This window comes from Ctenopharyngodon idella, chromosome 13, assembly GCF_019924925.1.
Source record: "Ctenopharyngodon idella isolate HZGC_01 chromosome 13, HZGC01, whole genome shotgun sequence".
Taxonomy (NCBI): Eukaryota; Metazoa; Chordata; class Actinopteri; order Cypriniformes; family Xenocyprididae; genus Ctenopharyngodon; species Ctenopharyngodon idella.
In genome coordinates this window covers 31,717,833-31,744,569 of record NC_067232.1, presented here as the reverse complement: position 1 = coordinate 31,744,569, position 26,737 = coordinate 31,717,833, and the positions used below count along the sequence as shown (strand labels likewise).

General features: G+C 39.0%; 1 protein-coding gene across 3 annotated transcripts in view; it reads left to right on the top strand.

Annotated features, from left to right (window-relative positions):
- col21a1 (collagen, type XXI, alpha 1) overlaps window positions 1–26,377 on the top strand; it is an 81,996-nt gene extending 55,619 nt beyond the window's left edge. For all 3 annotated transcript variants that reach the window (XM_051916344.1, XM_051916342.1, XM_051916345.1), the window contains 13 exons: window positions 1,412–1,456; window positions 1,840–1,893; window positions 5,349–5,402; window positions 12,699–12,752; window positions 12,875–12,946; window positions 16,222–16,257; window positions 17,417–17,461; window positions 19,662–19,694; window positions 19,776–19,922; window positions 20,073–20,127; window positions 20,506–20,706; window positions 24,078–24,155; window positions 25,048–26,377. In XM_051916344.1, the coding sequence (XP_051772304.1) occupies window positions 1,412–1,456; window positions 1,840–1,893; window positions 5,349–5,402; window positions 12,699–12,752; window positions 12,875–12,946; window positions 16,222–16,257; window positions 17,417–17,461; window positions 19,662–19,694; window positions 19,776–19,922; window positions 20,073–20,127; window positions 20,506–20,706; window positions 24,078–24,155; window positions 25,048–25,235 (1,062 nt within the window). In that variant the 3' untranslated portion in view covers window positions 25,236–26,377. The remainder of the gene's footprint in view (window positions 1–1,411; window positions 1,457–1,839; window positions 1,894–5,348; window positions 5,403–12,698; window positions 12,753–12,874; window positions 12,947–16,221; window positions 16,258–17,416; window positions 17,462–19,661; window positions 19,695–19,775; window positions 19,923–20,072; window positions 20,128–20,505; window positions 20,707–24,077; window positions 24,156–25,047) is intronic.
- The last annotated feature ends 360 nt before the right edge of the window (window positions 26,378–26,737 follow it).

Genomic DNA, 26,737 nt, shown 5'->3' with positions numbered 1-26,737 from the left:
AATGACAGCTCGAATGAGTGTGGAATCGTGGGAGTTGTCGTCTTCACCTCCACAGCCGTTGGAAAGCAATCCAAAGGGACTCAGGCAGAAATCATGTTCATGGATGAGCTAATGTATTAAAGTTTTATTAATGTTACTGTAGTATGAAACTGGTTGGAGCCGAGACATTTTACATTGCTGTTTCTATAATGCTTATGCCGCAGTCGCCCACTGCCACTCTGTTCGTTTTGTTGTTTAAGTTTATTTTACGATTAAAGTTACGTTTAACGTCCGCCTCCTCCTTCCCTGAACTTTGTTACAGTTACGTTTGATCACTTAAATTCACATAATTTTATTTCATTCTAATGAAACCGCTGCGAGTGCTGAACTACTACTCATACAGGTCAGTTTTTGACAAATTAAAATTGTGGGGTAACACAGCACTGTTTTACTTGGTCAAAACAATCATACTAAAAATCCATTTGAGTGTGTTGAAAGTTATGTTATAACGTTACTCTGTGCGTTCGCTCGGTGACTGGGGTGAGGCATTTGTTGCACACTGCAGTAAGCTAGATCGATATTAGAATATCATTTTAGCTGGGAGCTATGACTCTGTAGCCCAAGGCTGATCGCCCACTGAAGCTAAGCAGGGTTGAGCCTGGTCAGTACCTGGATGGGAGACCTCCTGGGAAAACTAGGTAGCTGCTGGAAGATGTGTTAGTGAGCCCCAGTATTGTGATGGGGACACTATACCGTCAAAAAGCACTGTCCTTCGGATGACACGTTAAACCGAGGTCCTGATAATAAAAAATCCCAGGATGTCCTTTGAAAAAAACGTAGTGGTTATAGTTATTCAACAAATGCCAATTTGTGCACATTCATTTCTCTAAATAGTCAGGTATATTTTTTTAAAACAATAATGTTATTGTTATTTTATATATTATTGTAATGTTATATTAAATACTAGCACTTTAATTGTTATAACAGGAAAGATAAAGTTGCAGTACCTTGAGATTTAAATCTTAATCCTCCTACAGATTGTGTAGGTTTGCTGACCTGATGTTATCTCCGGTGGAGCTGCTCCCTATATTACAGTAGTATCCGAATTTAACAACGTCCTGTTAAAACTATTATTTTCTCTGGCTGACAAAGATTCAAGATGCCAGGAGGGACGCATTTCATAAGTGATTAATCCAGACATCCTATGCATGTTAGCTTCATCAGAGGCCAAGAAAACCCACACAGCACTGTGTTCACCATGTACCTCAGACTACATTCAGTAACAGGGCTTTAACAGCTTTAACAACGCTAAAGCCGTTAATGAATGTTATAAGTCTCCTGGGAATTTTCATGATTTTTTTAATGAGTTCATTGTTAAACAAGAACTGAGCAAGTTTGTTTTTTAAATCCTTTTTTGTTTTTTGTTTTTCAGGGCATGCCTGGTATACCTGGAAATGATGGTCAGAGTGGAATTAAGGTGATGTTTTCCCTTTTTTTGCTCATGTGGACAGTTTGTTTCTCATTTGTTGTTGTCTAGAGGTTATGCTTCTTGCTCTCTTACAAACTTCAGTGTGCTGCATGCACAGACAGCATTTTAAGGCACGATGAGTGCACGTCCAACACTATGATTGTACCTGTAGGCAACTTAATTCTATTAATTCTAAATATAATGTGATGGCCTGTTTATAATTAATTACCTTAATTACAGTAAATACATGTTTTTTTCATTCTAAGACACTTCTTTTTGTGGAAACTTTTCTTGAGAAGTGTCCAAATACAATTTTGCAACCACTGTATTTTTTATGGTTTGTAAGCTACCCCAAACATATTGAAAATGTACATTTGTTGGTTTCTTTAAAGGGTGAAGATGGCCTTCCAGGACCAAAAGGAGCCAAAGGTATACCTGGAGACCCTGTAAGTAAATCTAAACATATAGTAAACACTTGAAAAATCATGATACAAAAGTGAGTGTAACTTTTAATATGCTTATGATTATGTCCACTGCAAGTCCACTGATTTTATCATATCCATTTATAAGGCAATACATTTATGTTTTCCTTTTAAGAACATCACTGAGAGAGAAATATTTAACAAATGAGGCAATCGCATTATTTGTTGTGCAAATGCTGTAGACAATAGGACTGTTCTCAGTGGACAATGAGCAAGTTAGTTGGATTGTGGTGACACTGGTGCTCAAATCGCTTCCATTCGTAGGCATGCAAACATGAGAGAGAGGGGAAACACGAGCACATGTGAAGAGGTTTAGTTTTCGATGCGTACCGATGTTGGCTGAACTCTGACCTGTGAATTCATACAGTGTGGTGAAAACATGTTTTACCAGTAGACAATGCAAATGTCACATATTGACCTCTTGGCTCAAAACACAGAATATTTTACATTTTGAATTTACCTGTAATTTCTGATTTATTAGTTATTGAAAACAGAAGCCCTAGAAATCCATTACAGGGTAACTGCACGTGCTCAAATCTAGTATACCTGCACCTAATATTTAAAAAGGACCTATTATGCTTTTTTCTATGTTCATCATTCTTCAGTGTGTAATGTTGCTGTTTGAGCATGAAAAAGTTCTTCTCTATAGCAGTGTAACTGTTTCTGAACTCCCTGAAACGCCTCCATTGTAGTCAGGAACTAAACAGAGTGTTACCGACAGACTGGGAAGAGAGGAGCTGCAACAATAGAGAAAATGAGGAAAATAATGTGACAAAAACGTTAAAGCATAAAAAAACCTATTCTAGTAAATCCCCCAAAAATAAAATGAAGATTTTGTAAAAGGGCATAGTATGTATAAGGATATTAGTTCAATGCATAGTGACAAGTTCTGTGAAAATCAGCCAAGATGGTGAATGAAACCATCAGCAAACAATAAAACATTTTTAGCCCCTTAACTGTACTGTACCTTTGGTTGGTAGTGTTCTGTGTGCATTAAGTTTTGGACAAAAGGACCAAAATGGCAGTAAAAACATTTGGCAACTTCTCCTGAGTCGTTACCTAGCTACAGTGGTAAACAGCTGCTGCTAGTACTCATGGTGATACTCTCTTTGATGGCACAAACATACCCCAGTTTGGAGCTCAATGTGAAACAGACCTGCAAAGGCAAGGGGATTTGGAATCGTTCTTATGTTTGGACCAAGCTTTTGAACGAGGTGTGAAAACAGTGTAAGTTTGGAATTGACCTTAGTAAAGACTTGTTTTAATGGATGTATTGGAGATGATTTAAGACAACAATTTTTATTTAAGCCAACGTAGAACAGAATATTTTTCGCTATTATATAAGTCTTCTGAAAATGAGGAAAGGCGAGAAAAGTTTACTTTGTTCTTGCAGCAAATTCCAATCAAAAGTGAGCATCCTTTTGCCCTACTCACTCCGAAGGGCAGAACCCTTGAAGTGGGGACTTTGGAAGTAGCAGGGCACTTGCGTGTTATAATGTAGCCGTTTGGAATGCACTGAGTGAAACATAACAAAACAACTTGAATTGCAAGGATTCGACACCCTGGGTCACATGACCATAAACGCTAAAATGAATTACTTGAAGTGACCATTCACATTTGGAACGCCCCAACAAATGGCGTCCCCTTCCTGACATGCCCTTCAAGTGTGCAAAAATGCAGTTTGGAATTCACCCTTACCCTTTCAAAAAAAGAAGTTTATTCAAGTGTGCTATTAGTATACTTCTTTTAAACTAAAAATAAGAAAGTATACTTTCAGTCTACTTTTTATACACTTCTCAGAAATATACTTTATGTACTTCTGAGAAATATACTTAAAATTGCACTTAAGTATACTTGACTTATACTGACAAAAAAAAATGTCTAAGTATATTTGGCCTTACTTGGACTCAGTCTTTTGGTCGAGATATACTTAAAAATATATTTATAAAAGTATAGTATAAAAGTACATTGTTTGAAAATATTGATTTATAAAGAAAACAGATATATTCCTAATTCTGAGTATCTGAATTTTTGTGTAGGCTAGTGCACTGGTAGTGTACATAGGAATTTACTTCAAATCTACTTCACTCTTTCCTCACCATTGACTGAATTTTCAGGCTACACGGTAGGGGGCGCTGTTATGCATTTTCTGAAAGAGTACTGAATCTCCAGATCAAAATGCAGGAGAAGCAGCTGAAACAAGTGATAGAAAACTCACGCAAATGTAAAATAAAGCGATCATCAAACATTAAACAGCATGTAAATCAAAACTGCCTAACGTTGCTGAATGAGGACTATGAAGCTTTAGGGGTGTTTATAGACTTGATCTACTCCACTTGTGTTTGATCATCGTTCTGAATTCCATCCAGACATGGTCTTTGACAAAAATGCAATTTTCTCAGCTTTTTGTTTAAAATGTTGCCTTTTTTAAAAATGAAACTTACCCACATTTAAGTGTTGAAGAAGTGTTCATGAAGCTAGAATAAAATGTTAGAATAAAATGTTGTACTGCATCTGTACTTGTAGTACAGATGCAGTACAAAATGAGAAACGTAGCTGTGAACTAGTTGTGTAATTAAAGTTTACTACTGTTATAGTACACTTATAGTACACTTCAATGTGTACTTCATTTGGGCCAATTTAGTCCCAAGCGGTATTAAAATAGTACACCTACAAGTTTACTACTAGTACATTGATACTAGTATACTTTCTACATAAAGTATACTTAAAAATATATACTTGAACTTTACTTAAGTATACTTGATAAAATGAACTTGAAGTATATTTCTTTTTCGTAAGGGTAGAGTTGCTTTCCCTCTGATGAAATGTCACTTCTAGTGAGTCATGTGATTTTATAGGGCAAGTAGCACCACTATCACAGGGTAGACTCAAATTTAATGATTTTACACATTAAAAAAAGTCTATCACAATAAATTGTATTGTATGTCATAGAGATTATGTATACTAATTGTCAAAATTGTTAATTTAGAAATGTATATGTAACCTTTATAATGATTTTTTTTGTTTTGTTGATGGGGTACATCTATGCATGGAAAATCATGTGGCGTGAAAGTAAAATATGCCTTAATGTTTGATGAGGATATACCAAACTGACCCATTTCCAAGTGAAAAAGGATATGCAACAACAACAACAAAAAAAATCAGGGCGGGACTAGGTTTTATCAATCAGGAATTGATTGGATCATGAAAAGTGGGCATTCCATATCGCGGTTGGACGTTAGCCGAAAAGAAAAAAAGGACTCTGTTTCACAAGCAGAGCAACAAATTTTGCAAAGACAAGATTACAAAGACAAAAATAAAAAAATAAAAAGAATCACACAAAATACAGTGAATTTTGATTGCAAGTTAACTGCTGTAAAGTTAAGAACATCTATTTGATTGTGTTTGTCTTTCTACAGGGCGAGATGGGATCGCCTGGAGTGCCTGGTTCAAGTGGACAACCTGGCCCTAAGGTCGCAATGCATGTTTTTGCCTTTTATAATGTTGAATTCATATGGAAAACATTATAGGTATTGATTACTGAGTTGGAGTCTCTATTACATAATTATAGTGATTTCAAAGCAATTGCAAGACAGATGGCAAAATCCCTTTGTTCTGTCTGCACCATTTTTCTCAGTCGCCTTTCATCATCTGTATAGACATGCATGTGGATTGCTACATGTGATGTGTAATTGTGCAGAACAAAAGCCATAGCTTATAAATGGTTGTGATCCTTCAAACTTGTTCCGCTTCAAATCATGTTTTTTAGATTGTGTCCAAGGAAAGAGACAACAAAGCATGTCCAGATTTCAAATCTCTAGTGCAGTTATCTTCAAACTTCAGAGCTAGCCAACAACGCTTTTCTTCATGACTTATTAAACACTTTATGAGACAAAATGGACATTTTTCATAAAAAAAAAATAATAAAAAAATGACAGCAGAGAGCAGAAATATGTGCACACTGTTATGATGTGTACTAAATAATCTGAAAACTTGAGTGACTTCCAAAGAGAGATTTTTACTCGGTTTGGTGTCTGTAAGATTTGTTAATGTTTTTGAAAGAAGTCTCTTCTGTTCATTAAGGCTACATTTATTTGATCAAACCCGTAAGACTTTCGCTCATCTTTGAAATACAAATGAACATATTTTAAAGTCCCACTGTAATCAATCATTTTATCCCTTAAAACTCACCTTTGATCACCAAAATAACATATTTAAATGTTTTTTTCTGTGAATTTCTTTTTATTCATGTCTTAAAATACTTTGAATTTAACTACACCCTTGCTTCATTTAGTATACGCGGATCCATGAATATGCACATTAGCCCCGCCTCCACTCACTCACACCAGCTCAACTTTACTGTGGTAAATGCTACACAATACTGGTTTAATTCAGCTATATATGTTTGAAGCAGAAACTGATTCAGAAGAAGTAGAAGAGTGAATTATACAGGCTCGTCTACAAGTCCTTGTATCAGAATGGTAATGTGTTTTATGTATCGCTCTCTACAACATCTGACACATAACAGTAATTAATATTACTGTTAGTAATTAATTTACAAGATGTAATATAAGTCTCAGGTGTCCCCAGAATGTGTCTGTGAAGTTTCAGCTCAATATAACCCACAGATCATGTATTATACCATGTTGTAAATGCCCATTTTTGAGTGGAAGGGCAGAATCCGTGCCAGTCGTGGGTGGGGCTTAATATATAATATAGAGGGGAAATATGGAACCGCTCGTTTAGAGAGACTGTTTATGATTTATGGGGATTATAAAAAAGGAGTGGGTGGATTTTTACCATTATAGGCTAGTTGTGGACACACATCTGTGTTCAAACACATTATAAAAGTGTGAATTTTGCATAATAGGTCCCCTTTAAGGAGAAAATACTCAGCAATGGTGTATAAACAACATAATATTATATAAATAAAAACTTAATATTCACCACAGGGGGTCTTTAATGAAATCGGAGAGATTTCTGTCCCTCCATTGACAGTCCACGCAACTACCAATTTGACGCTTCAAAAAGTTCATAAAGAGATCGTCAAACTAATCTATTTGAATCGAGCGATTCAGTCCACATTTTCAGAAGAGACACAATTGCTTTATATGATGAACAGATTTAATTTAGGCTTTTATTCACATATAAACATTAATCAACGCACACATCGGATATGGTAAACAGAAGCTCTATGATGCTTGCTTGACACGTGCGAGAACCAGTGAGGTTCATTCTCATGTTACGCAGCACGTTTGAGCTTCAGCAAGAACCAATGAGGTTCATGAGGTTTATTCATTCACGTCAAGCAGGTTCGGTTGAGCTTCTGTTTATGCTCGCTGTTCAATGTTTATATGTGAATAAAAGCCTAAATTCAGCCTGTTCATCATATAAAGTGATCGTGTCTCTTCAGAAAATTTGGAATAAACTGCTTGATTCATATGGAGTAAGATGTTCTCTTTATGGTAGGGACAGAAATCTCTCAGATTTTATTTTAAATATCTTCAGTTGTGTTTTGAAGGTGAATGAAATTCTTATGGGTGTGGAACGACATGAGGGTGAGTAATTGATGACTTCTTTTTGGGTGAACTAACCCTTTAAACTGGTTCACAGATTATATTTTTATCTTCAGTTGGCATATCCCACAAACATATAAGCATATAAACTCCTTGATTATGATTTTTTTTTAAGTGAATAAATAATTTTTAATCTGATTAAATATTTTTCCAGTTAATCATTAAGACAGCAGAAAGTTAATCTCTGAAACTCTCTCAGTGATCAAAACAAAGTGTTTTTTTTTTTTTTTTTTTTTAATTACGGTAACATTTATTTTTTATGTTTTTTATACGCCGAGTACCTTGGTCTGCGGAATTTGCATTGTGATCTCCGCCCCGCTCTGTGGGTATATAAGGAGCAGCGCGAGCATACTCACATTCAAATCTTCCCTGAGGAGCAGAGCTGTGTGATCCAGCCATTCAGTGGTACAGCAATTGTGGCAAAGGGAAATAACGTCTTTGTTCCCTCCTTCAGGGAACGAGGGTTACATACGTATCCTAGACATTCCCTTTCAGTCGGTCACGTTCAACGTTATGTCAGTACTGACGAATGGGCTACCTTCCAAAAGCCTAAATTGGCTGTCTTCCAGTGACCTGCGTAAGCAATAGCACCCCATTGTGAGGCCCAGCACGAACAAAGGGCTACACTTAACACAGAATGCACTGGGTAGGGGGCATGGCAGGGCTTGAACCTAATAACCCAATACAATAGCATCCACTATCCAGTGGGACAATCTCTGCTTGGAGACAGCCTTTCCCTTCTGCTAGCCTCCGTAACAAACAAAGAGCTGGTCTGAGGTCCTGAAGCACTGAGTTCTGTCTACGTAAGTGCGGAGAGCACGTACTGGACAGAGCAGCGCCAGGGCTGGGTCTGCCTCCTCCAAGGGCAGCACTTGCAAGTTCACCACCTGATCTCTAAAAGGAGTGGTGAGAACTTTGGGCACATATCCAGGCTGGGGTCTCAAGATAATGTGAGAGTTGGCCGACCCAAATTCCAGGCACGCTTCGTCAACTGAAAATGCCTGCAAATCCCCGACCCTCTTAACTGAAGCCAAAGCCCTCAGGAGCCCAGTTTTTAAAGATGCGAGAGTGAGCCTCCTAGCCCTTCTCAGGAACCTAATGATCAGGTCGTGCTTCCCAACAGACTTACCATCAACAAGATCGTGGTGAACCGCAATGGCAGCCACATAGAACTTCAGGGTGGAAGGAGACAGCCTTTGTTCCAATCCTTCTTGAAGGAAGGAGAACACCAACCCGATCTGGCATTTCCAGGGGTCTTTCTGACAAGAAGAACACCAAGTGATGAAGAGGTTTCCTTGTCCTCCCTGATCTTGCATTTGCGAGAAGGTTTACTGGGGGAAACCCATACTTGTGTAGGTGGCGCAGCCAGCTGTGTGCCAGAGCATCCGTGCCAAGAGTGCCCTCGGTCAGGGAGTAAAACAACTGGCAGTGGGAAGTGTCTGGAGAGGCAAACAGGTCAACCTGAGCGTCTCCGAAGCATTCCCAAATCAGCTGGACGGTCTGGGGATGGAGTCTACATTCCCCGGGGCGAGACTGCTGTCATGAGAGCTCGTCAGCTGCACGATTGAGCCTGCCCAGGATGTGAACAACAACATGCCTGGAAACTGGTTCTAGGGGAACACCAGCCCGTAGAAACAAGAGGTCCAACCACGGGGTGAAGGTTTGGCAGCAGGCCGGAGTGATGGTCACTTCGTGCGTGCCTTGTTGCCATGCCCATCTTGGGACTCGGCCATGAAGCCAGTGCTGAAGCGGTCTCATATGAAGCAAACTGAGCGGTATAACAGCTGCTGTGAGGCGTACCATCCCTTAGCGAGGGCGGAGTGCATGCACTCTTCTGATTCCGAATAATGGCATGGGGGCATGAGAAGGCTGAGCGTTCTCGGGCCGGCTCTGACTGGTAACTGGCAAAGGAAGATGGGGACGAGTGTGGCGAGGTGTTACGTTGCCTACTGTCATCCGCGGCCTCTTGGGACTCGGAGGTAGAGGAAACAGATCTTTTATTGAAAGCTTTGGGAACAAAAAGAAAAGAAGAATAAAGGATTCTCCCCCGGCCCTTCTCCGGGGGAAGGAGTGGTCCTGCCACCATCTCCTGTAGAGCTGACATCTCCATCTCCGGGTCGCCCGTTTTAGGAGCGCCGCTTGGACTGCCACTTGGCAGGTTTAGGGGCAGAGACGGGCTGTGCCACCCTCCTGCATCCATCTCCTCGCTGTGGCTTGGGTGGAGGCTGCTCCTATGGCTGAGCAGGAGTAGAGGAGGCCGCCCTGGGTGACGAGCAGGCTGAGGCGGCTAAGCCAGTGGTGGTGTGGAGGCAGCAGCAGGCCGCCAGAGCAGAATGTTTAATCGCCTCAGACTGCTTCTGAGCGGCCGAGAATTGCTGGGCAAAACTCTTGACCGCGTCGCCGAAGAGGCCAGCCTGGGAGACCGGGGAGTTGAGGAGCTGCGTCCGATCAGACTCCCTCATGTCTGCCAGGTTTAGCCAAAGGTGGCGCTCCTGGACCACCAAAGTGGACATCACCTGACCAAGGGACCGCGCAGTGACCTTCGTCGCCCGTAGATCGGTAGCAGTGCACACCTCCTGCATCAGTCCCGTTCAGCACTGCTCTTGTGCAGCTGTTTGAGCACTTTGGCCTGGTGTACTTGCAGGATGGCCATGGCGTGCAAGGCGGAAGTGGCCTGACCTGCAGCTCTATAAGCTTTGCCCACAAGCATGGATGAGGACTTACAGGCCTTGGAAGGGTGCTTGGGATCGCCACGGCAGGTGGAGACGCTCTGAGGACACAGCTGCATTGCAACAGAGCGCTCCACTGGAGGGATCCCCGAATACCCTTCGACCTCTCCCCCATCAAGGGCAGTGAAGGCGGAGGTAGCCCCAGAACGATTTCGGGCAGTTAAAGGTGCCTTCCATGAACTGGTGACTTCCTGATGCACCTCCGGGAAGAATGGAACCGGTGGGGGGCGCTGGCGATCAGCGCGTGCAGCCCCCAGGAACCAATCGTCCAGCCTCTAGCACTCGGGACACAGTGAAAGGTTCCACTCGAGCCTGATGCTCTCAGCTGCCTGGGAAAGCACGGCCATCAGCTCAGGATCAGACTCTGGCAACGCTGGCATCCCAGAGGGAGGCACCGCAGCCGAATCCTCATCTCCTGAGGACACAAGCCCGCCTTGTGATGCAGCGATCGACATTTGGTCATCCGCCGGACCCCCGAATGAGAAGCTGGGACCCTGACGAAAGGGACCAGCAAACTCAACCAGAAGCAACATAGCTTGCGGTGTTTGTGATTGGGGTGTGGCCTGAGGAGGCTGTCTCGTCAGAGAAGCCCACACCGTCACCCTCAGATCACCTTGGCCACCACCAGAAGAGGAGCTAGATTGGAGTGTGGCAGAGGGGACTCTATCTCGTTTGAGGTAAGTGAGTCTCGATCTTAACACTGTGATGGTCATATTCCTGCAGTTGGAATGAGTCATCCACAAACTCAGCCTCAGCGTACTGAAAGCCCAGACACGTGAGACAGGGTTCGTGACTGTTAGATGGAGCTAGATATCGACCACACCCAGAAACACACAGACAGAATGACATCTTTAAAAAGACACAAACTCACACCCGTGAATGCTTTTTCAGTAGAGAAAAGAGAGAAAAAAGCTCTTTCACTAGTGCTGAAGTGCCCAGGGGAGAAGCGGAGACTGGAATCAACAGCAGGAAGCTTTAAACGATCTCCGCTGGAACGTGCCGTCACACCAACATGAACTGAAGGCTCGTAAATACACACTCTGGTGAAAGGACAGCAACAATGAAGTGCTCGGCTCCGAAGCAAAAGCTTGAATGCGAGTATGCTCGCACTGCTCCTTATATACCCACAGAGCAGGGCGGAGATCGCGATGCAAATTCCGCAGACCAAGTTACTCGGCATACCGTTGGCTCGTTTTGTTACCATTCTAAGGTGATTGGGCTCTCGGGCGAGACCCCATTCGTCGGTACTGTTCTGATGTAACGTCGAACGTGACCGACTGAAAGGGAACCACAAAAACGCTCCCAGGCCAGTAGATAGCGATGTCACTTTGTAAAGAAACACTACGCACCTGAACACGTAATACACATCACCGTTTTCACATATTCATGTTTTTGTAGTTTACACAGAGATGATAACAGTATAATTTTCAAAAACTTGCACTTTGAATCCCATTTTCAAAAGTTTGTGTTTTCAGGCCCCCAAAACATTGTTGTCGTGTGAAAGAATGACAAAAACACATAAAAAGTTTTGTGTTTATAGTTAAAAACTGTGTTGTGCATGCTGCATGTTGGCCTTCCATCCACACTTATATGCTGTTTTTGTCCAGCAAAAAGTTAGATTTTTGAAGATGGTGGATAAATTTGAAAACACTGTTTTGGCGTTGTAGTGTGGGCTGTGAAAACGGAGGTATTTGAAAACGATGATGCATGTTAGCCATGTGATGCATATTGAACCCATAGTTACCATATGTTTATACTGGTGTGTGCTTGCTATGTGCTCTTCACTTTCACAGACTGCTAAAGTTGCATGTTACTTTGTACAATCTTTATATTACATTCCAGCAAATTACAGAAAATTTACTTGCATTTGCTGTCCTGCATCAAAATATGAGAGTAATTGCATTTTAGACCTTACAATGAGTGGCGATTGAGTTTCACCTGAACGCACCAGTAAGTGGTGAAAGATTTTGTTTCTAAAATTATCGTGCCAGAAGAATGGCGTGAGAACTTTATTATGTCTGGTTTCTCTGTATCATCTCCGGGAGCTTTTATTACATTTTACTCATTCGCAGTGTGGATGTTTCAGTGTGGACGAGAAAGTTTTGGAAAACACTAGTGTGCATGGGAGAGCGTTTTGAAATGAAAACACCATTTTTAAATGTATCCGAAGTAGGGTAGACATAGTCTCAGATTTACACAGGCCAGATATGGATACTTATCTTGTATTTAGTCCAATAAATGCTCTCTAGAACGAGAAAGTCTTTCCCTGTATCATTACCAGATAGCAAATCCACAGCTGTGACGCAAGCAAAAGACTTTGATTGGTCCCGTCCAGACTTCTTCCTGTTTCAAAAATACACCAATACATGAAAGAGAACCGCACTCGTCAAGCCTTTTCATGGGATATTTAATAAAAGTTCTTACTCCCTAACTTTGACTCACAAACTTATATTTCCAATATTAGGGCACTAAGGGGGAAAGTGGAGAGGCCGGTCAACAAGGACTTCCAGGGCACGAGGTAAAATATTCTATTCAAATTAAACCTTATCAGATGCTTGAAGGAAGAGGAAACAAACTTGATGTTTTTGATGTTCAAACTTTACATGTTTTACCTTTTATTTATCATGCTTTTTAATGAAGGGTAAGCCTGGAGAACCTGGGATCGCTGGCCAGCCAGGACATCCAGGAATGCCAGGATCACAGGGACAGAAGGTGAATAATTAATTAATAACCACTTCATAAAGATTCCACATCACATTTTATCTGGAGTTTGGATGTCTCATACATTTATTAAACTTTCTGAAAATGATTTTGATACTGCATCCAAATTGCATTTATTTCTTCTGATTTAATGAGAAAGAAAACTCTGACATTGCATTTTTGGTCAGTCTTGGAGGCGCAAGCCCACTTTATGGTGAGCAGATTTTCCAAGTGTAGCTCTATTAACTTCAGTAAGGTAATGATCATTTCTACCATGGCAAACAAGAAAAGCATTCATGAAAATGTTGCTTGTGGTTTACAAGCATTGGCTGCTTTCAGTGAAACTACATGAATTATTGACAGCTGTTTTTAAATGTAATGCTAAATCTTAATTACTATGGGTTTGCTCTCTGTTAGAAGTGGCAATTTTGTTATGAATCTATCATTCAAAATTTTTGTACAGCCTTTTGAAAATAATCTCAAAGATGGTAAAACGGTAGCAGTAACTGCCTCACACATGGTACTTTACACATGATACTCATCATAGAAGCTCACTTCATCTTTGGAGAGGGTTTTCAGTTTCAATTTAATTCAGTGATTTATGACGCAAGTGTACAGATACAGTATACATAAAACACAAGTATAGTTTGGTCTAAAATTTTAAAACCTCTAGCCACTGTGCAATAATACAATATTGTTCATTACAAATTACCTGCATAGTAATTTGAATGTAAATATTTACCATAATGTCAGAATGTTTTAATGTTTTGGAGATGAAAGAAAAAAGAAAAAAAAACGGGCCCAGCACAGTAGCTCAGTGGGTTTTGTCCTCAGCTGAGCCAGGAGACCTTTCTGTGTGGTTTTGCATGATCTCCATGTGTCTGCATGGGTTTCCTCCTGGTGCATAGGTAATAGGTAAATAATTACTTTATTAGTTGAGGCAAGAGCTTATGAATACATGGAGCAGAGTTTCAGTGTCTTTTGGGCTTAAAAGTGGGTGGTGACATGCAATGTTGAGAGGGTGGAAGATCACAGTAAACAGCGGAGAACAAGGGAGTTAATATGGGCTTCAAATATTAGGTATTAGAAATATTAGATTGGTCAAATAAGACACTCAGATTGTGAACTTTTTCAAAGAGTTTGAAAAGAACACCTTCAACCTAAAAGCTCATTTCAGAGCTGGTGGTCCTAATAACGTAACTTCAGTTTTCCCATGTTGAATTTGAGATTTTAATACCACTAATAGAACATTATTTGTTCTTTAGCTGTTCCTCTTTTGAAGAAAAAAGTAGATTTGAAGACTGCTTTTTACCATTTTTGAACTGTCACCGTTGGCATATAATGCAACAAAGACTGCGAAAGTCAGCAGATTTTACTTACAGACCTGCTGCCATCTTTTTAAAATAATTTTTACCTCCCTGAAATCTGGCTCTAAATCTCAGGTCAAAATTGTCATTTTGACCCCCCTCTGTTTCTTTGTTCATTTTTGCCCATTCATTCAGTAAAGCATTTGTGAGGTCAGGACGAGAAGACCTAGCTCGCAATCTCCTTTCCAGTTCATCAAAGGTGTTGGATGGGGTTAGGGCTTTGTGAGGGCCTGTTATGTTCCTCCACACCAAACTCATCCAACCATGGACTTTGCTTTGTGCACTGAGGCACAGTCATGCTGGAATAGAAAAGGGCCTTCCCCAAACTGTTCCCACAAAGTTGGAAGCATAGCATTGTCCAAAATGTCTTGGTAGGCTGAAGCGTTTTCCCTTCACAGGAAGCTACATACCTTCATCCCTCCTCCACCTAACTTTACAGTTGGCACAATGCAGTCAGGCAGATAACGTTCTCCTGGCATCCACCAAACCCAGACTTGCCTATCAGACTATCAAACATAGAGGCGTGATTCGTCACCCCACAGAACACGTTTCCAAGGTTCTAGAGTCCAGTGGCGGCGTGCTTTACGCCACTCCATCAGACGCTTGGCATTGTACTTGGTGATGTGAGGCTTGTATGTAGCTGCTCGGCCATGAAAACCCATTCCATGAAGCTCCCGCCACAGTTTTTGTGCTGATATGCCAGTGGATGTTTGAACTCCACAGCTATGGAATTGGCGACTTTTACGCGCCATGGCCTCAGCACTCGGTGACTGGTTCGCTCTGTAACTTTACGTGGTCTTCCGCTTCGTGGCTGAGTTGCTGCTGTTCCTAAATGCTTCCACTTTCCAATAATACCTCTTACAGTTGACTGTGGATTATCTAGCAGGAATGAAATTTCACGAACTGACTTATTGCAAAGGTGGCATCCTATCAGAGCACCATGCTTGAATTCATTGAGCTCTTCAGAAACGACCCATTATTTTCTCACAAATGTTTGTAAATGCAGACTGCATGGATAGGTGCTTGATATTATACACTATAGCAATGGGTCTGATTGAAACACCCGAATTCAATAATTAAGAGGTGTGTCCCAATACTTTTGTCCATACTAATACTCAATATTGCTAATTAAGACATAGTTAAGCAAAATTGTTAATTTAGAAATAAAGTTGATTAACATTTTATGGGAACATAAAATCCACCAAACTGTAGCAACTTCTTTGGGAAGTCCTCAGAAATCTCTTTTGTTTGAAGCATGGTGAGGGAAGGTCCAGACATTTACCAGGTTTCTGTTCTTTCATTAGGGCAGGGCTTGATAAACACACTCCTGACTTTTATCCCATTTAGGGCTGCACAACGATTAATCACGATTAATCGTTTGCAAAATAAAAGTCTGTGTTTACGTAATATGTGTGTATGTTCTGTGTATAATAATTATGTATATATAAATACACACACATGTATAACTTTAAGAAATATATGCATGTATAAATAAATATATATTTATATATATATATATATATATATATATATTTTATATTACATATAAATATAAATATTTTATAAATATAACATTTTTCTTAAATATATACATGCATGTGTGTGTGTGTGTATTTATATATACATAATTATTATACACAGAACATACACACATATTACGTAAACAATGACTTTTATTTTGCAAACGATGAATCGTTGTGCAGCCCTAACTTCCGACTTGAATTACCTCTTTAATTCAACTGATGACTTTAGAGATTCACACACTTTTCTCCAACAAAGATATATGTCAATAAATATGTAAAATAATAGAATGATTTGTTTATTTGGATTCTCTTTATCTAGTTATAGGAATTCAATTTTCAGTTGTTACTATATTTGCACAGTTTTTCTACAAACCTTACTGTGAAATGTTTTTTACAGGGTCAAAGAGGAGATGCTGGTGAAAGAGGAGCAGATGTAAGTTAACCATTTACAATTGTGGTTCACTGAAGAGAAGAGAAAAAAAAAAAAAAGAAATAATTGCTAATAATTGCTAGAGCTAATGATAAGGATTTTGGTGGAAATGTTTCTTATCGCTCAGTTATTAGACTAAAAGGGAACCTTCTCTTCTAACTGAAACTTTTCAGTCCTCCTCTTAAGACAACTCAATTTTTGGTGATAAAAAATAATAATCTTAATTTTTTTTTTTTTTTTTCTATTACATGTGATCACTAGTAAATGTAGGCAAATGTATTTTGGCTTGTATTCCAGTGGAAAATGTGGCCATTTTGCAGGTTCTACATTGTATTGTAAAAGCGCAGCTAAAATGCATAAATGTAAACGTTTGTCAGATTTAATCACAGTATACTTACAGTGACATGCCATGTCTAAGATGTTGTTTTTGTCACTATAGTGAGGTCCATTGATTTCCACAATGTGGAAAACATGGGTGGAATCGCAGAATCCAGTCATAAAAATGGAATTTACTGTATAACGCAGAATGTCACGGAATTTGGCAAAATTTGGATGAATAAATCAAATGTAGGGCTGTAGACTTAATCAAATCATAAAGACTGCTATTTAAATATGAATATGAAAAGATTAATTACATTTTTGAAGATGTATGGTTTCGTTTAATTACCACTTTTAATAATGAATTTGTATTAAATTAATAATAAAATACAGAATCCAGAAAAAATTAAAAAGACAACACAGGATTTCTGAAAAAATAAAACACATTTCGTAGGGCCCTATTATTATTATTATTATTATTATTATTATTATTATTAACATTTTAATAAATTGTTGAAGTTTTATTAATTCAATTGATTAGAAATAATCTTTGATTTTTTTTTTTTATTTATTTAATTAACCCATTCAAAATGGAACAGAGAAAATTTGGAATTTGGGAAAAATAAAACTCATTTCATAGGGACCTAATATATCTTGAAAATGTTGTATAACCATGTAATTATCTGATCTCTGTGAGAAGAAAGATGTACATTTGTACATTTTATTATTTCTTGGAACAAAATATCTGCTTACATGTTCACGAACCTAAGATGTTCTAGGAGTCCAATAGGTCTACATATTTATATGTATCTGTTAATAAATTTTGTTTTTGCAATTGAAACAGGGGATGAAAGGTGAAAAAGGAGACTCTGGGAGACCCGGTGTTCATGTAAGTGTGTGTGTGTGTGTGTGTGTGTGTATATATATATATATATATATATATATATATATATACAGGTGCTGGTCATATAATTAGAATATCATCAAAAAGTTGATTTATTTCACTAATTCCATTCAAAAAGTGAAACTTGTATATTATATTCATTCATTACACACAGACTGATATATTTCAAATGTTTATTTCTTTTAATTTTGATGATTATAACTGACAACTAAGGAAAATCCCAAATTCAGTATCTCAGAAAATTAGAATATTGTGAAAAGGTTCAACTTTGAAGACACCTGGTGCCACACTCTAATCAGCTAATTAACTTAAAACACCTGCAAAGGCCTTTAAATGGTCTCTCAGTCTAGTTCTGTAGGCTACACAATCATGGGGAAGACTGCTGACTTGACAGTTGTCCAAAAGACGACCATTGACACCTTGCACAAGGAGGGCAAGACACAAAAGGTCATTGCAAAAGAGGCTGGCTGTTCACAGAGCTCTGTGTCCAAGCACATTAATAGAGAGGCGAAGGGAAGGAAAAGATGTGGTAGAAAAAAGTGTACAAGCAATAGGGATAACCGCACCCTGGAGAGGATTGTGAAACAAAACCCATTCAAAAATGTGGGGGAGATTCACAAAGAGTGGACTGCAGCTGGAGTCAGTGCTTCAAGAACCACTACGCACAGACGTATGCAAGACATGGGTTTCAGCTGTTGTGTCAAGCCACTCTTGAACAACAGACAGCGTCAGAAGCATCTCGCCTGGGATAAAGACAAAAAGGACTGGACTGCTGCTGAGTGGTCCAAAGTTATGTTCTCTGATGAAAGTAAATTTTGCATTTCCTTTGGAAATCAAGGTCCCAGAGTCTGCAGGAAGAGAGGAGAGGCACACAATCCACGTTGCTTGAGGTCCAGTGTAAAGTTTCCACGGTCAGTGATGGTTTGGGGTGCCATGTCATCTGCTGGTGTTGGTCCACTGTGTTTTCTGAGGTCCAAGGTCAACGTAGCCGTATACCAGGAAGTTTTAGAGCACTTCATGCTTCCTGCTGCTGACCAACTTTATGGAGATGCAGATTTCATTTTCCAACAGGACTTGGCACCTGCACACAGTGCCAAAGCTACCAGTACCTGGTTTAAGGACCATGGTATCCCTGTTCTTAATTGGCCAGCAAACTCGCCTGACCTTAACCCCAAAGAAAATCTATGGGGTATTGTGAAGAGGAAGATGCGATATGCCAGACCCAACAATGCAGAAGAGCTGAAGGCCACTATCAGAGCAACCTGGGCTCTAATAACACCTGAGCAGTGCCACAGACTGATCGACTCTATGCCACGCCGCATTGCTGCAGTAATTCAGGCAAAAGGAGCCCCAACTAAGTATTGAGTGCTGTACATGCTCATACTTTTCATGTTCATACTTTTCAGTTGGCCAAGATTTCTAAAAATGCTTTCTTTGTATTGGTCATTAGTAATATTCTAATTTTCTGAGATACTGAATTTGGGATTTTCCTTAGTTGTCAGTTATAATCATCAAAATTAAAAGAAATAAACATTTGAAATATATCAGTCTGTGTGTAATGAATGAATATAATATACAAGTTTCACTTTTTGAATGGAATTAGTGAAATAAATCAACTTTTTGATGATATTCTAATTATATGACCAGCACCTGTATATATATAAAATATGCACACATATATTTATAGCAAAATGTACCTTTGACCAGCAACTTTTTTTTAATAAAACCTACAGCACATTCAATTTTACACATTTAGGAATTACACAACTGGATGGAGAGATTTTTTTTTTTTTTTTCTTTCAATAAACGCTTTAATAATAAGTAACATTAATTTCTGTATCTGAAATTGTAGAATTAACCACAAGGTGGAGTAGTTTTTCTTGATAGTAACAGAGTGCTTTACAGAGTGCACACTAAACATAGATAGATAGATAGACAGACAGTCCATTTAGAAATGCACTTGTTTATATGGTTATCTATAGATGGCCATCTAGTGAACTTGCGGCATTTTAAATATATATAGAGATGTTTAATCATAGACTAACTTCCTGGCAGTTCTAACAAGAACTAGCATCACATACTTTTACCATATCATAAAGGTTGCTTTGTAAAAGCTATTGTTGTTGCTTTATTGTTATGGAGCTGTTAATAACACAATTCCTATATGTGACTTCTCTCTACACAGGGTTTACCTGGGCCAGCTGGGCAGAAAGGAGAGGTGGGCACATCTTTGATCTGAATGTACAATCACCATTAGCTCTACTGTGAGTGTGTTGAGTTGTGTTTGTGTGCATGTCAGAAAGGGACAGCAGGAGAGCCCGGGCAGAGTGGTTCGAATGGCCACCAGGGGCTTCCTGGACAGCGAGGACAGATGGGACCCTCAGGGCCCAGAGGACAGAGCGGAGAAATAGGCCCCCCGGGACCACCTGGACCCGAGGGACGGCCTGTACGTATAATGTTTCCAAATAACTGTACTGTTAAGTGTTGCACTGTATGCCTTCCTCTCCAGTAAGATAATCTAGTCAATGGAGGATATAATATTGCATGGACAGTTGAACAGAAACTCTTGTTCCTGTGATGGCGTGTGTTTTTGCAGGGCAGAGAGTTTTCTGAGCAACACATTCAACAGATTTGCAGAGACATCCTTCGATGTGAGTATTTTTTTATTGTTATTTATATATATATATATATATATATATATATATATATATATATATATATATATATATATTTCTATTTTATTTTTATGGTATCCGCAAACAGGGATTTACTGTAATAAAATTAAAATATATTCAATGATTCAGAATCTGATTTAATAATAAATATATTTAAATTCAAGCAGTCATTTTGATACCATTTATTTCTGATATTTCTGTTTTGGCTAGTAGAAGTTCTGAATGGCTGGTAAGTAAATGTAGTAGCCAAATTGGCTGGTGAGTGAAAAGTTCATTTTAATCCCTGAATGTACTGAATGTAATGTTCATAAGTTGAGGCAGAGGCCTTATTATTATTATTTTTTTGGGTTACAGCTGAGATTCCTGCTCTTCTATTGAGTAGCCAGCACAATCATCACAGAAGCTGTGAGCACTGCTACACACGTGTGGGACCCCCAGGGCCTCCAGGACCACCAGGCCCTCATGGCTCTCGAGGATTCCCAGGTTTATCTGGTTCTAACGGCCTGCAAGGGCAGCGGGGTTTACCTGGGCGGCCTGGTGTTGCTGGCATGAAAGGTACAGACATGCTACACACATATCACACTGTCTACAGGGCTGTACATTATCTCAGAATGTTCACAGATATCCATTAGTATAAAAAAATGTATTTATATCAGCTGGTTTATATAATTGTTATACCATTTGTATTGCTACAACTGCATACATCATTAGAAAAAAGATTATTTGTAGACAGACTAACATGACGAGCTGGTTTTATTGTAAAATAACTTATTAAAATATATAATAAAATCCAGTCATGTTTTCATATATTTTGAAATTTGTTAATAAAATAATTTGATTTCATAAAGTGGCTGTAGCAGCTGTAGAAACTGGGTGTCCGTCAGCTAAAGGTGTGTTGTATCAATGTAGACAGCTGCACTGATATAAAGGGAGCAATCTAGTATCGTCGCAGTGTGCCACTCATGTCTGGTGTAGACACAATATCAAATAGTAGTAATATTTCAATTGAATAACATTGTATTGAACTAACTTCAATGTAACCTTTAATTCTGAGGCAATCAGAATCATTCATTATAGTAGCTGCATGAATATCTACTACAAGCAAAAACGACAAGAACAAATTTCCCTTTAGCCGGACGAGAGTTTTCTGAACGACATTTGAGTCACAGTTCTTATCACTCCATGTCTGTGATTTTACGTACCGATTCAAACAGGAGTAACATCTCCGTGTTAATTACAGAGGGGGGATTGTGTTTTCTCTAGATGTGTCATGTGCTGTGTCATGTGAACTTTTAGTTTGTACTTCTAAGGGTACGTTTACTCGACAACGATGTGCTAAAAACAGAAAAGCTTTTCCTTTGCATTTTTCGTGTATAGATGACAACGTTTGTCAAAATGATCCTCATTCATGGGATCCGGGAAAATGTAACAAGTAATACGCATGTGCCACTGTTTTCACTGTTTTTTTTTTTTTTTTGTAGTTTACACAGAAACAATAATGGTATCATTTTCAAAAAAATTTGCATTTTCAGGCAGGAGGCAGGCATAAAAAGCATAAAAAGTTTTGTTTTTAGTTGAAAATGGTTTTGGGTAAATGGCCCCTAAGTTTACCTGCGTTAGTTCAAGGTTCAAGGTTATTTTATTTATATAGCACATTTAAAAACAGCAAACATGGCTGACCAAAGTGCTGAAGAAAACAAGGCAAAGAGAAACAGAGCAAACCACACATTCATGACAAAAGCTCACAATGAATTGAAAGCCAAGGGAAAAAATAGGTTTTAATAGAAGATTAAAAACAGTTAAAGACTGTGCCGATCTGATATAATCCGGAAGGCTGTTCCACAGCCTAGGGCCAGCAATAGCAAAGGCTCTATCTCTGCTATGCTTTAATCGCGATCTGGGGACAGAGAGAAGTCTCTTATCACTGGACCTTAGATTTCGTGTGGGATTGTATGGATAGAGTAGCTCAGACAAATAGCTCGGTGCCTGGTTATTTAAGGATTTAAAAACATATAGAAGAATTTTAAATTCAGTTCTAAAATGCAAAGGTAACCAATGCAGCGATTTCAAATTGGAGTAACGTGATCAGATTTGCGTTTTCTTTTAAGGAATTTTGCAGCGGTATTTTGCACTAATTGGAGACGAGCGATAGAGGATTTGGACATGCCATAGTAAAGAGAGTTGAAGTAATCCAAGCGAGACGTAATGAGTGCATGGATACTAATCTCTAAGGTTTTCTCAGAAAGAGAGGATTTAATCTTAGAGAGATGACGTAGCTAAAAAAAGCAAGAACTAATCACCGCATTTATTTGTTTTTCAATTTGATGTTCTGATCCCAAAAAACACCTACGTTTTTAATGCAGGATGAGGTAAAAGGAGCAAGGTAGTCCAGGTAAATGCTTCTGCTCCCAGAGCTTTCATGGGGGCCAAAGACTATAACCTCGATCTTTGATTCATTCAGAAATAAGAAATTTTGAAAGGACCACACTTTCACTTCATCTAGGCATGCAAAAAGAGATTTCGGAGTAGCATGTATGTTGCGTTTTAGAGGTAAATAAATTTGGGTATCATCTGCATAGCAGTGAAATGATAAACCATGCTTTCTGAAAATGGAGCCCAGAGGAAGTAAATACAGAGAAAAAGAATGGGTGCGAGAATTGAACCCTGCGGCACTCCACAGGAGAGTTGAGCTGGAACGGAAGAAAAATTACCCAATCTAACAGAGAAACTTCCATTCGTTAAATATGATTTAAACCAACTGAGGACAGTTCCCTGAATGCCCACAAAACATTCTAGTCGGTTCATGTTCATTAGTTCATGTTTCCTTTGTCCCTGTTCATTGGTTGCTATGGTTATCCATTGGTTAATTGATTCACTGCACCTGTTCCTTGTTAGTTCACCCAAAAAAGAAAAACAGTCATTAATTACTCATGCTCTTGTCGTTCCAAACGTATAAGACTTTTGTTCATCTTCAAAATATAAATTAAGATATTTTAATAAAATCTGAGAGATTTGTCCCTCCATTGACAGTCCACGCAACTAGAAATTTGACGCTTCAAAAAGTTCATGAAGAGCAGAAGCTCAAACATGCAGCATAACACACGAGAACGAACCTCATTGGTTCTTGCTTAAGCTCAAACGGGCTGCGTAACATGAGAATGAACCTCATTGGTTCTTGCTGAAGCTCAAACATGCTTCGTAACACGAGAACGAACCTCATTGGTTCTTGCTGAAGCTCAAACGTGCTGCGTAACACGAGAATGAACCTCATTGGTTCTCGCTGAAGCCCAAACGTGCTGCGTAACACGAGAACGAACCTCATTGGTTCTCGCTGAAGCCCAAACGTGCTGCGTAACACGAGAACGAACCTCATTGGTTCTTGCTGAAGCTCAAACGTGCTGCGTAACACGAGAACGAACCTCATTGGTTCTTGCTGAAGCTCAAACGTGCTGCGTAACACGAGAACGAACCTCATTGGTTCTTGCTGAAGCTCAAACGTGCTGCGTAACACGAGAATGAACCTCATTGGTTCTTGCTGAAGCTCAAACGTGCTGCGTAACACGAGAATGAACCTCATTGGTTCTCGCTGAAGCCCAAACGTGCTGCGTAACACGAGAACGAACCTCATTGGTTCTTGCTGAAGCTCAAACGTGCTGCGTAACACGAGAATGAACCTCATTGGTTCTTGCTGAAGCTCAAACGGGCTGCATAACGGGCAACACGAAAATGTGTTTCCAAGATGAACGAAAGTACAGGTTTGAAAAAAACATGAGGGTGAGTAAATGATGACAAAATTTTCATTTTTGGGTGAACTATCCCTTTAATAAGCTTCCAAAGTAAAATCTGTATCAGCATATATTTACATATATTAATTTAGTTTGTTTGTTTTGAAGCACACACACTGATTTTTTTCTGGCTATGTTCAGGTGATCCAGGAGAAAAGGGTGATAAAGGAAATCAAGGACGGTCAGGAATTGGAGACCCAGGTCTCCCAGGACCACCAGGTGAGCAGATGCAGCACCACTACTAACACTAATTATTAACTTGGACATTCATGTGTGAATTAAATGAGTCATACTGTATAAATTTTTTTTAATTTTATTTTCACCCTGAGATCACATTATAGAATGTTAGTAAAGTTTTTTTCCCCAGTAAATACAGTTTTACAAAGATAATTTTCCACCCAGTCTGGCCTTAACTGCCATGAAATGAGCAACAACGGGTCTAATAAATCAGAACTGCATCATCTTTCAGTAGAAGTCTCTTCGCAAAGGAAGGTTACAATATGTCTTCATAGTAGAGGTGTAACAATACACTTGTGTCATGATTCAGTTCAAAACACAATATTGATCTCACAATGCGATACTCTCATGATACTTTAAACAAAGCCACAATTCCCCACAATATATTCAGCATTATATACAGTATAGTAGTTCAATAGTTTTCACATGATATTAACATGCATGTGCGTAACTTAGGTCATTCATTCAGTAGTATTTGTGCTGCACACTCTGAGCTCCCGCGACCAATGATGTAGATTGCAACGAAATCCAAAAAACAAGAGGTCACAGGAGACACATTTGAAATAGATGTTAGTACCAGGTGGAAACTGTAATGCGCCTCGGCTGACCACTTGTGATCAAATCACTAAAAATGCATCTTGTGATTAATTTTTAACATCCATGACAATATCCACAATATATCATCAAACCCCTACTTCATAGTACATCAAACTAAATTTGATTAATGAAATGACATCTGTATTAAATAATCAGGGCATAATTATTTACATGGTGGACAGTAGATTAAGATGAACACGCAAGAGCTTGAATGCTTATATTTATCATAGAAACTGTCAGAATATCACTTTGATGCAGAATCTCACTTTGGCTCCAGGTCCAATGGGTCCGGCAGGGGTGGGAAAACCAGGTCAGCCAGGAAAGCCGGGCCCACCTGGTCACACCGGCGAGGAGGGGAAGAGAGGGCACCCTGGTGATCCCGGCCAGCCAGGCGAGTGCCATCCGTCCATGTGCTACAGCGCGATGTTGCGAAGAGATCCTTTCAGTAAAGGGCCAAACTATTGAAAGAGCTTTGGCTAGAATGCAAGACAGTCTGGATGCGGTGCTGCTCGGTGAATGAAAGAAAACAGTAACAGCGAATCTTTCCAATCTCAGGATGATCAAGAGTGTCTCACACTCATGGACACATGAAGTACCTCTTAAAGTGTAAATAATAAGATGACGCTGCCTACATTAACACCAGCGATTGTCCACGACTCGATTCAACACTTGTTTTACTGTCATAAGCTGAGATGTGCCATGATTTATTCACGAGGAATGAAACGCATCAGCCAAACACTTGTGAAAAGCATCCAGTGTGAGGAGCTCTGCAACTCTCGCAGTGGAAATTCTACCTAGACGTTTACTCGTTTCCTCACTCTCTTGCTCCCCCAAGTGGCGTTCAACCATCACCAGCCAATCATCTCGTTGTATTTATGATGCCAGATTTACTGTCCATTTCGCATTTGTGTTTCTTTGTTGTCGGATGTTTCTTTTGCAGCTTGCAAGTTATGGGAGTTCTTCTGCAACGCTTCTTGCCTTCGTCACAATATTGACATCTCTCAGACATCCATGATCATTCTCGTCCCTTTAGATATTGCTACTAGGGTTCCCACATCTTGTGACCAATGAATTTTCATGACTTTTCCAGGCATTTGTGATTACAGGAAACATTTAAAAAATCTATTTTAATTTTTTTTTTTTTTTTTTTATATTTTAGAGCAGAAAAAGTATATATTCACTATAGAAATGTCCAGGACTTTTTCATGAATGTTTAAGATTTTATTCATTTCCACACCTTTTCCAGGCCTGGGATTACAATTTTATAATTCTCCTATATTTTCCAGGCTTTCCATAGTCTTCAGATTGCAAATGTGAGTGTGGTTAGATAATATCTATATTAAATGGTAAATTGAACAAATTTATCACATACATTTTAACCCACCTTCCTCTACAGCAAATTGTCGTTTTTTCCCTTGGTTGATAAAGGGTGTGTAATAAATCACACTTTCACATAAATGTATAATTTTTTGTTATTTATAAGAACTGATATCAGTTACAGCTTCTCCTGTGAGAGTGCTTCCTTATTTTTGCAGTGATTATTTTTTTATAACAGTCATGTGTTTGAATGACTTTTAATAATATTAATTAAAAGTTTTTTTTTATTATTTTGTGTTGCTGTTGTTTCTTAATGTTTTGTTATAAATATAATATTATTTATGATGTGGGGAATGTGTACTATATAGTTTCCAGCAGGTGATTAGCCCAATTCTTATAGTGTCCCATGACAGGGTCATAATTGAAACCCTGAAAATCTAAATGTGAGGAGCAAATAAAAAAAAAAAAAAAACGCTGTTGGATTTCTATCTCTGCCCTGATCACTTTTTTATTTGTAACTGACATATTTTTTTAACATTCTACGCTACTAATATATAATAGCATGAAATATGTTTATGGTGAATTAATAGGTAACAGGTAATCTAATCAAATTATTCCAAATATGTTTGATCTGTTTATGTGAAATAATA